General features: G+C 41.1%; 1 protein-coding gene across 6 annotated transcripts in view; it reads left to right on the forward strand.

Moving 5' to 3' along the window:
- The window catches only part of CADPS (calcium dependent secretion activator), a 475,342-nt gene that overhangs the window by 105,923 nt on the left and 358,196 nt on the right, over positions 1–11,223 (forward strand). For all 6 annotated transcript variants that reach the window (XM_007454769.1, XM_007454764.1, XM_007454767.1 and 3 more), the window contains one exon: positions 4,627–4,740. In XM_007454769.1, the coding sequence (XP_007454831.1) occupies positions 4,627–4,740 (114 nt within the window). The remainder of the gene's footprint in view (positions 1–4,626; positions 4,741–11,223) is intronic.

Below are 11,223 nucleotides of genomic sequence, written 5' to 3' on the forward strand. Positions count from 1 at the left end.
TGTCCCTAACTCTCCTGCCTGGAACGTGGGGTATCCAGGGAAGTGGGGTATGTTTTGTGGGGCTTCATGATGTGAGTTCTCTGAACTCAACTGAAATGAATGTTCCTGGAGGCCTTTTCTTTTTGAGTCTTTTTTTTAAACATTCCCATTTGTGGTAATTTAAAAAAAATTTTAATTTTATATCATAGTGTAGTTAATTTACAATGTTGGGTTAGTTTCAGGTGTACAGCAAAGTGATTCAGTTATACATATATCTATTTTTCAGATTTCGTTTTGTGAATTTTATAGTCTGTAATCTCTCTCCTCTGAAACCCTAAACCATACTTTTGTTTGTTTTTGGTATGCTGATACCCCAGTGCCTAGCCCTGGCTGGTGAGTTGAGAGGTCGAATGTATTTTGTTGACCTCAGGGTCTGGGGCAGGACCAGGCAGGGGCTAGGTGCTCTGTAAATATTTCTTAAAATAAATGAACACTAGGCTTATTTAACAAAAGGTTACGGTGATAATGGATTTGGCCTGGGTCAACAATCTTTATGCTTCAGGTGGTGTGCACCTTATTTTATTTCAAATTACTTAAGCACTTAAGGCAAAAGCACGCTTTATGGATTTCCCTTCCCTCTCTTGCCCCATCACCCCACTCCATCCCACCCCCCAAATCATGCAGAGTTAGTATGAATCCAGACTTGGAAGGAATTCTGAGCGAGAAATGCTGTGAGATGCCTCTGGTGGTGCTATGCTGTAAAGGTTTGAGACTTAAATCCGCCTGCATGAAAGAAATTCATGTGATGATGTCATTTTAATGAGCAAATCATCCGCTGCCTGATATTTCAGTGTAAATGATTTCAACCACATACAAAATAACTGATTTTCTGTATAACTCCTCTGATAACCAATATCGTTGGGTCAGAACAGGAGAGCTTAAGCTGGCTTAGAAGTGAGTTCATTCCATGCGCTAGGCCCATGTGGCTACTGAAAAGTTGCAATGGGGTTATTCTGAATTGAGATGTACTTTAAGTGTAAAGTACATTAGATTCAAAGACACAGTGTAAAAAAAGAATGTAAGATATTTCATTAATAATTTCTCTAATGATTACATGTCAGCGTGATATTATCTTGACATGTTGGGTCTAACAAAGTATAGGAAAATTCATTTCACCTGCTTTTTACTTTTTTTAATGTGACTAGAAAATCTAAATTTACTAGAAAATGTGAAATTACACTGACATTGGGCAGTGGTGCTCTAGAACAAAACAAATATGAATGTGATACAAAACTACCCCCTCTATTATCTGCCCCCAAATTCACTGTTCCCCACTTCTCCCAAAGTACAAAAATTAGCTAAAGCACCCCGACTTTCATCTATGTCTGTTCTCAAAAGTCTGTTTTGATTCATTTCCTGATGGAGTTAAAGCTCATGTGAGGCTTTAGTCTCCTATAGCTTGAAGCTTTTATTTTCTACTAACAAGACTTACGTTGACTCTGATGATGCAAACACTCTAAATGAATATACAAACTCATAATTTTAAAGAACTCATGTGATTGAGTAGATATAACTATCCCAAGGTAGTGAGTAATAAGGATTATCATCATTTTTCAAGTGAGAAAACTGAGGCTAGGATAACATTCATTTATTTAAACCCGGCCCTATTCCAGAAAGGCTTTTAAGTCCGTGGCCAATTCTGAGAACATAAGTGGCTTTTCCAAGATGACACAATGGTCGATAGAACTGAGCCTGGAATAATCTTCCTCTTTCTACTAGAGCAGCAGTTCTCAGAGTGTCCCATTGTCAATTAAGAAGTGTGACTTTGCATAAATAATGGTTAAAAGAGTAAAGTTTTTAGCTGACTTTGTTTTTCGGTAAATTAGAACTGATGAAAGGATATTCGAAAATAATTTGTCTTCCATACACTTCATTCATTCACTCATTCATTTAACATGAATGCCTGCCGTGTGTATTAAAGCACTAAGTTGGCCCTGGGGAAACATCAAAGAACAAAATAGCAAGGAAAGGCAGATCATCTAACAAATTTGACCATAACTAACAAGTAGTTAGAATAAATGATGTGCCCCGGAATGACTTAGCAGGAAGATGTAGGCTAGGGTTTGGGAAGGGCTTCATAAGTTAGCACTGCTCATGCTGAGACTGAAGGACAGTGGGACACAGCCAGATAGAGTATGGAGGAGGAAGAATAAATAGCAATCTTTCAGGAATGCTTTCCTACATGGGGAAGAAAGGGGGCTTGATGAGGCAGGGAATTACACATAACCTACTGCCCAAATTATCTATGCCACATCCTGGAAGTGTATCGTGGACCTAAATGTCACCTTTCATGTGATCATGAATGTAACAACAGTAAAGTTTGAAAACCTTTGTATATTGCCATGCTGCACTTAGCAGGGTATTTTCCCCCAAGCTTTATTGAGATATTATTGAAATATAACATATATAAGTTTAAGATGTCTGATGTGACAATTTGATACATGTATATATTGTGAAATCTTACCACAATAAGGTTAGTTAACATTTTCATCCCCTCACATAATTACTGTTTTTCTCTTGTGATAACAGCCTGTAAGATTACTCTCTTCACAACTTTCAAGTACTTAATAGAGTATTGTTAATTATAGTCACTATGCTATACATGTTAGATGCCCAGAACTTACTCATCTTATAGCTGGAAGTTTGCACCCTTGGACCCCATTTCCCCTACCCCTCAACCCCCAGTAACCATTATTCTAGTCTCTCTTTTTATGCGTTCAGATTTTTTAGATTCCTCATATAAGTGAGAACGTACAGTATTTATCTTTGCCTGTCTGACTTATTTCACTTAGCATAATGCCCTCAAGGTTCATACACGTTGTTGTAAAAGGCAGGATTTCCTTTTTTATGGCTGAATAATATTCCAACGTGTGTGTCTGTGTCTCTGTGTATATAATAATCCAGTGTGTGCGTGTTATATATATGTATACATGTGTATATATGTGTTTGTGTATTTAGGTGTGTGTGTACATATGTATATATATACACACGTGTGTGTGTGTATACATACATATATCACATTTTCTTTATCCATTCATCCATTGATGGGCAGGTAGGTTGTTTCCATGTTCTGGCCATTATAAATAATACTGCAATGAACATGGGAGTGTAGATATCTCTTCAAGATAGCGACTTCTTTTCCTTGGGATGTATACCTAGAAGTGGGATAGCTGGATCTTATGGTAGTTCTATTTTTAATTTTTTGAGGAACCACAGTGGCTACACCAATTTACATTACTACCAACAGTTCATGGGGTTCCCTTTTCTCAACACTTTTGCCAATACCTGTATCTTGTTTTTTTGATGATAGCTACTCTGGCAGGTGTGAGGTGATAGCTCATTTTGGTTTTGATTGGCATTTCCCTCATAATTAGTAAAAATGATCACCTTTTCATGTACTTGCTGGCCGTTTGTATGTCTTCTTTGAAAAATTGTCTCTTCCAGTCCTCTGCACTTTTTTATTCTTTTTTTTTTCTATTGAGGTATATGAGTTCCTTACGTACTTTGGATATTAACCCCTTATCAGGTAGATGGTTTGCAAATATTTTCTCCTATTCCATAGGTTGCATTTTCATTTTGCTGATAGTTTCTTTTGCTATGTGGAAGCTTTTGAGTTTGATGTAGTCCCACCTGTTTATTTTTGCTTTTATTCCTTGTGCTTTTGGTGTCGTATCCGAAAAAAATCACTGCCAGGACCAATGTCAAGGAGCTTTTACCCTGCGTTGTCCTCTAGTAGTCTTAAAGTTTCCGGTCTTACATTAAGGGCTTTAACCTATTTTGAATTAATTTTTGTGAGTGGTGTAAGATAGGAGTGCAGTTTCGTTCTTATGCATGTGAATATCCGGTTTTCCAACATTATTTATTGAAGAGACCATCCTTTCCCCATTGAGTAGTCTTAGCTCCCTTGTCAAATATTAGTTGGCCATATATACGTGGATTAATTTCTGGGTTCTCAATTTTGTTCCATTAATCTACGTGTCCGTTTTTATGTCAGTACCTTACTGTTTTGTTTATTATATCTTTGTAAAGCAGGATATTTCAGACCACCTGAGGGGCCTGTGCAGTGGTGTGTTGGAAAAACCGTCTCCCAAAAAAACAAAAACAAAACAAAAAACCAAACAAAAGAATCCAACCCTGATTTGTAGCATTTGCCAATTTCCATGGTGTAAACACTCCCACCTTGGCTCATGTCTAGCTTCCAATAAAAAAATCATTGAATGCAAAATTGGGAAGAAATGTGTGGTAGCACCACATTTTATATCATTTCCACCATACAAATACATAGATGTAATTGACCTCAAAAACTCAGATAATAGCAAATGTGATAAAATAACCAGGAAGCATCGAATTCTGAGTGTGTCTTACCCTTGTTTTCAATATAATTTAGCTATAATTTATATTAACTTTTAGTAATGGCTTTGTTTAACAACTGCCTCACAGAATTCCCATGAATATAATAATCAGCTCCCACGCGCCTGTGTAAGCCGGCTCTAGCACGTCAGTGGGCCTGGCATCTTCAATGTAAAGTAACCGTGATCCTTGTCTAGAGAAATTCCTCACTGTCCCCTACTTCTCTGTTTCTTACAGATCAGCAAACAGCAGCTGCAGACAGTCAAGGACCGGTTTCAGGCTTTTCTCAATGGGGAAACCCAAATCGTGGCTGATGAAGCCTTTATGAATGCTGTCCAGAGTTACTACGAGGTAAGATTCACCGGGCAGAAGAATGACAAGACTGCTTGAGCCTGAAGCTCAGGGTTTCTGAACTACTGGTCAGTGAGAATGGTAGCCTTGGCCTTCTACAGGGCCATCCCTCCTGAGGCCAAGGAATTGGTGATTGGTTACAATTTAAAGGAAAACAGCATTTTGTTCCGCAGGGTATGGGGGGAGTGGGGAAGAAAGGCTACTGTTTGCCAACTGATTCTTATAACAGGCAGAGTGGTGAGTGCTTTATCTACCATTTCTTGTTTAATCTTGACAACAGTCTTTGAGTTAGGTACTGCTATTATTCCCATTTTACTGATGAAGAGACTGAGGCTCAGAGAAGTTAGGTTAATTACTCAAGGTCACACAGCTGTTAAAATGCCACAGGCTAAGACTTGAACTCACTTGGAAGCATTTTCCCACCACTTACCCACTTTCTAAAGGATGGCAACACCTCCAGAGGATGTTGCCTTCACTAGCTTCCTTGTTCTTTCCATTAAAATGGTGCTGTGAGTTCTTTTCTGCAAGTTAGAACAGCATCCAAAATGCAGCACTGTTCTCAGGTAGAAACCTGTAAGTGAGGAAATATATCCTGAGTATATACCATAAGTGAATTTTCACCTCTAGACTTCAGAGGTTTATTTATCAGTAAAGTGAAGTTGGAATTCCACTAGTATTTTAAATTTTGTAGTTATTCTTTCCAAACGTGCACATTTGCTGTCGTTTGTACGTCATTAATGAAGTGAACATGTCATATCTTCCTATTGGTAATGTTTACCTCACATACATATCATTTGGTCTTTGAAAGACATTTAACTTTGTATTAATCTGTTTTCATCTGAACCAGATATTCTCTGTATTTGGAATCCTGTGCCCCAAATGTCTTACCTATTGTCAAGGCTAGATTAAAACCATTAGAAACCAACCCCTAAGCGTTGAAAAACTGATGGACTCCTGCCATGTGCAATTCAACCTAATAACAATAAATTGTGAAGTAGGTGTTAGGAAACCCAACAAACTTCTGATTTTTCCCCCTTGGAATTGCTTTGCTGATTTTCTTCCTTCCTTTATTTTTTCAATTATTAGGTAGAAAATTATTTTAAAACAAAAACATAGGTGCTCACACTTTGCTGATGCTCCAAGTACATGCTTCTTCTGCCCATTGGGTGCTCCACTTCTCAGTAGATGCTTTAAAAATGTTATTTGATTGATTCGGTAAAATTCTCCTTCCTATTGCTACAGCACTTGACTCCTTCTTTCATGGAGAGAGTGGAGCAAGATTGCAATTAGATCTTGTGAAAATATTATTGATTTGTTTGCTAATTAGCCTTTAATAGTAAACAGCCTTTGTCTCTGTGATGTTTGCTGGGTCCATCCACAGACTCATCTTGCACACCGTTTCCTCAATGAAATTTCTATTTGGATCTGTTTTAGGCATCTGGTTTGTTTTCATATGTGTCAAATTTAAACATTTTTTCATTAATGCAAGTAGTATTAATGATTGCCAATAAGGGTCGAACTTGGTGCTTAATCTGATGTGACCCATTTTTTGGTTGGATTTAAGGGAGAGTGGAAATGAGGTTTGTAATCACAGTGGTGGTGTGGTAGTGAATAACCTAAATATGTTTAAGAAAAGTTCTGTTTAGAAACCACCAGGGAATGAAATTAATTTTTCCCCCTTTTGTCAAAATCCAAAAACCAGTTGAGACCAGGTAGTTCCTTATCAATAGTTCTCCATGTTTAAAGTCATTCACCAGTTTGTAAGCTTGTAGATTGCAGATCTTAATGAGAAGGCTCATTTGACTAATGATATAAATTACAAGAAAGTGCCACTTCTGTCTGTTAATTAAATTTGAAAATTAATAGTCATCAACTTGCTAATGAGTCTCTGGAAATTACCACGACATCTTTGGTGATCCTGATATCTTCCTCTATCGTGGCTAGTTTATTTGAAAGAGCTTCCTTTAAGCCTGGTGAGAATGCAGACATTAAGAAATTACTGAATATTTAATATGAAGATCTGAGTAACAGGAAATAATGTGGGGTATTAATTATTTACCATAGTCATTAGCAAAGCTTTAGAGAGTCTTAAATCCATGTTTCCTGGGAAGCCTAATCCTCTGAAACAGAGGTCCCCAGTCAAGGGATCAGGATTAATCCTTCACTGGGGTGCGCTCCAGGTTGATTACCCATCCCTTTCTCTCTCTCCCTCTACTCTTGGGCAGTGGAGAAGCTCGTGTCTCTTTCTCTGCCCTCCTCTGGGATGCAGTTGTTTCCCTGTCAGTATCTGTCCCAGGCAGGACTCTGGATTACAAGTACAGACACCTAGGTCAAACTGGCTTAAGCCAAAAATGAGATTTGTTTGCCCAAGCAGCTTAAAGGTCCAAGGATAGATCTGGCTTTAGCCGGATCGATGTGGCTGGATCCAGAGACTCCAAAGATACCAGCAGGGTGGGTATCTTGCCCCCCACACCTCGGCTTTGTTTTTCCCTGGTTAGCTGCATTCTTGGGCAGGTTCTTTCTATGTGAACAACACTGGAAGTTCCCATCCTGCCAGCTTAGCAACTCCAGGGCCAAAGAGAGTACTTCTTTGCTGAGTCCCAGCAAAAGGCCCCAGGTGACTTGGTTGGACCAACATGGGCCCTGTGTCCATTCTTGAACTAATCACTATAGATGAGGGGTGGCATAGACCCAGGACAGATACCACCGCTGGAGCCAGAGTGCAGGCTCGGTCATACTGGAACCATTTGTGTTGAAAATGGCCTGGTTTCCCATCAAGAAATTGGGCGTGCTTTTGAACAGAAGAAGGGGGAATGTGTGCTCAACAGGCAAACCCAACAGATACTCTCCTTCTGAATTCTCAACCGCCACCCCTCACACGCACACCCGCGCGCGCGCGCGCACACACACACACACACACACACACACACACACACACACATACTCCACTGTTTGTATAAACACTGACACATCCCAATTTACCAGTGAAAATGACAATTTAAAAAAACCAAACTTTTTCTCCAGAAACTGACTATAGTCAGTTACTAAAGTCAGTCTCAGGCAATGGCATTGTTTTGCTAAGACAATAATGGTTTGTCAACTTGCTAGAGTAGTAAAGAGCAAGTTTTTAAAAATAAAGGGAGTGGGGAGCCACTGTCCTTCTGCCATCTGTGCCCACCCACATCCAGCCCAGTCTGGCCCCAGCTGGCCAGCACTCCTTGCAAGCTGGTCTCCAGGATAGAGGGAGACCAAGGTTCCCTATGGCCCTCGTGAGCGTGCAGGTTTATTTTGTCCTTCCCGTGTGGCCCTGATTGGCACAGCGGATCAAGCAGAGCAGGAGATTAATCCTTTAATCTCTTTCATTGTGACTTTGAGGGTGGGCACTGAGATGGATGCTCTGAGATCTGGCCCAGCAACTTTATCCTGTTTTCACAGCCACGGTCCTAAGCCATCAGAGAGCCCACCCTTTTCTCTAGGGCCCCCTCATCTTTTCTAACTCTCAGCTCTTTTAAGACAAATTGTGAAACATAAGCCCTCCCACCCTCCATCCTCACCTCCCTCCCCATCTCTCTGCTTAATTTTGGTTCCTTCACACGCTGGCCCCGACATCATAGAAAAGAGGTGGATGGAAAGGTCTTACAGAACCTTCCTCACTGAGATCCTGCCAGGAAGGAAACATGGGGAGATATGGTGGGAAGAGGGAGTGTAGAATAAGGGAGAAGACATACCAACACTCATTTGAGAACAGGACAGCCGATATCTGGACTTCCGCCAGCATCACTGTTACGACTGAGTTTTGTTTCGTTTAGGTTTTGGCTGATCTTCTCTAACAAAGCCCCAGTTAGTTTTTGTCAAACTAGATTTGAATGGTGTATCAGACACAGTTCTTCGGTTGCTAGCAAAAGAAACTGACTGTGGCTGAATTAAGCCCTAATAATAACAACAACAACTGTTGTTTTGTTATTAAAGGAAATAACCAACCTAAAGAAAAGATGGAAACCAGGACAGCTGAGCCTCAGGAAGCCGGGTAGCAGGATTTAATGCACACGCCATCACTGGTATAAATCTACTCCAACCCCATTCCATTCTTAGGCCTCCGCAGTCTGAATCTGAACCCCAGAAGGGGAGGTCTGATCGCCAGTCACAGGACCTTGTCCTTCCTTTGCAAGGTCCTGTGATTGACGGTCCTACTAAAACTGTGTGCAGTGACAAAGGTGTTTTTGGACTGAGGTGCTGTCATCAGAAGGGGACGGATGGTTGGCAGGCAAAAACTGCAGGTGTTCTCTGCACAGGGTGACAAACGTTCTTTTGTCTTTATGGCTGACCTTATTTTAATCTAAGAAAAGTAGATGTCAGGTCACACCTGGCTATTTTTCTAAAATAAAGCTACAGGGCTTCCCTGCTGGTGCAGTGGTTGAGAGTCCGCCTGCCGATGCAGGGGACACGGGTTCGTGCCCTGGTCTGGGAAGATCCCACGTGCCGCGGAGCGGCTGGGCCCGTGGGCTGTGGCCGCTGAGCCTGCGCGTCCGGAGCCTGTGCTCCGCAACGGGAGAGGCCACACCGGTGAGAGGCCCACGTACCACAAAAAAAATAAAATAAAAAAATAAAATAAAGTAAAATAAAGCTACACATTTTCCAATAAGCAAAACCACTATAATTCCTCAGTGGCCTTGAAATAGATATGTCCCTAGGAAAAGAGTAACTAGCCTTTCTAAAGGCATTCACTCTTGTGAAAAAAGTCAGGCAAGGAAGGAGGGGGCAGAGGGCCAAGTGGTTAAGAGGATGAGTTGAGTGTCCAAAAGACGTGGAGTTGAACTCCGTTTCTGCTGCGCACGGGCTGTGAGACCTCAGCCACATCTGAGCCTCAGCTTCTTCATCTGTAGTAGGATCTTGCTTGCATAATTGTTGTCAAGACTAAGCCACACACACACACACACACACACACACACACACACACACACACACACTCAGACACACAACCTCCCTGTAAACCTAGCAACTGGAAAGTTCTATTATGAATATATTAAGGTCAGGGGGGAAGAGTGGTGGTGTAGTGCCCATGTGCTGTGTAGAAATAAATGAGAGGGGCTTCCCTGGTGGCTCAGTGGATAAGCCTCTGCACTCCCAATGCAGGGGGCCCGGGTTCTATCCCTGGTCAGGGAACTAGATCCCACATGCATGCTGCAACTAAGAGTTCGCATGCCACAACTAAGGAGCCCATGTACCACAACTAAGGAGCTTGCTGGCCGCAACTAAGACCCAGTGCAACCAAATAAAGAAATAATAAATATTAAGGGGAAAAAAAAGAAATGATGGAGGAGAGTTGAAAGTTATGGAATCAATCGACTCCCTGGTTTGGGGCCTGGGCAGTGTGTGTGGAAGCTACAGGGTCAAGGCAGGGTGAAAGGGCATAGAAAGGGGAAAGAGAACTCCTTTTGTTCCTAATCTACCATCACGTACCACAGCTCATGGCCCCAGATGTGCTTCCTAAGTTCGCCCAGGATAACCTTACTTTCTGGTGAAGAATAACTTTAAGATCCAAAGATGCTTTTTATTTTATACATTAACATGCACCTTGCCTCAGTGAAGGTAAAATTTCTCATTTTTCCATGTAGAAAGGGGTGTTTTAAATGACTGTGAAAGTCAAACATGCCAAATATAAAAATAGACAAGGTAGGGCTTCCCTGGTGGCGCAGTGGTTGAGAGTCCGCCTGCCGATGCAGGGGACACGGGTTCCTGCCCCGGTCCGGGAGGATCCTACGTGCCGCGGAGCGGCTGGGCCCGTGAGCCGTGGCCGCTGAGCCTGCGCGTCCGGAGCCTGTGCTCCGCGGTGGGAGGGGCCACGGGAGTGACAGGCCCGCGTACCGCAAAAAAAAAAAAAAAAAAAAAAAAAAAAAAAAAATAAGGGAAAAAAGTAGGGAAAAATATAAATGAAATGGTTAAGAAAAATACCTGTAATCCCATTATCCTAGACAACCACTATTACATTTTGGTATGTATCTTTCTAGGTATTTTTTGATGTGTCTATACACATAAAGATAGCCCCTTGATTTCCATGTTAAGATGGAAAGTAACTAAAAAATATTAATAACCCACTTGTTTCATTTCACAGTTGTTTTCTATCTTCTTTCAACTTCTGCAAAAGTCACACATGTGATATACTCTCATCAGTAAACAGTGTTATTACCTGTGATGTTCTCAATCAAGGGTTATGCTCCTATGCCCCAACCCCACTTCACCCCTACCATTGGAAGTCTCTGGTTTAACAGCATATCATGGACAACTTTTATGGGGTTTTTTTTTTTAAATTGGAGTTTAGTTGATTTACAGTGTTGCGTTAGTTTCAGGTGTACAGCAAAGTGAATCTGTTATACATGTACATATATCCACTCTTTTTTAGTTTCTTTTCCCATATAGGTCATTACAGAGTATTGAGTAGAGTTCCCTGTGCTGTACAGTAGGTCCTTATTAGTTATCTTTTTT

The sequence above is a fragment of the Lipotes vexillifer genome, unplaced genomic scaffold (genome assembly GCF_000442215.2).
Source record: "Lipotes vexillifer unplaced genomic scaffold, Lipotes_vexillifer_v1.1 scaffold8, whole genome shotgun sequence".
Taxonomy (NCBI): domain Eukaryota; kingdom Metazoa; phylum Chordata; class Mammalia; order Artiodactyla; family Lipotidae; genus Lipotes; species Lipotes vexillifer.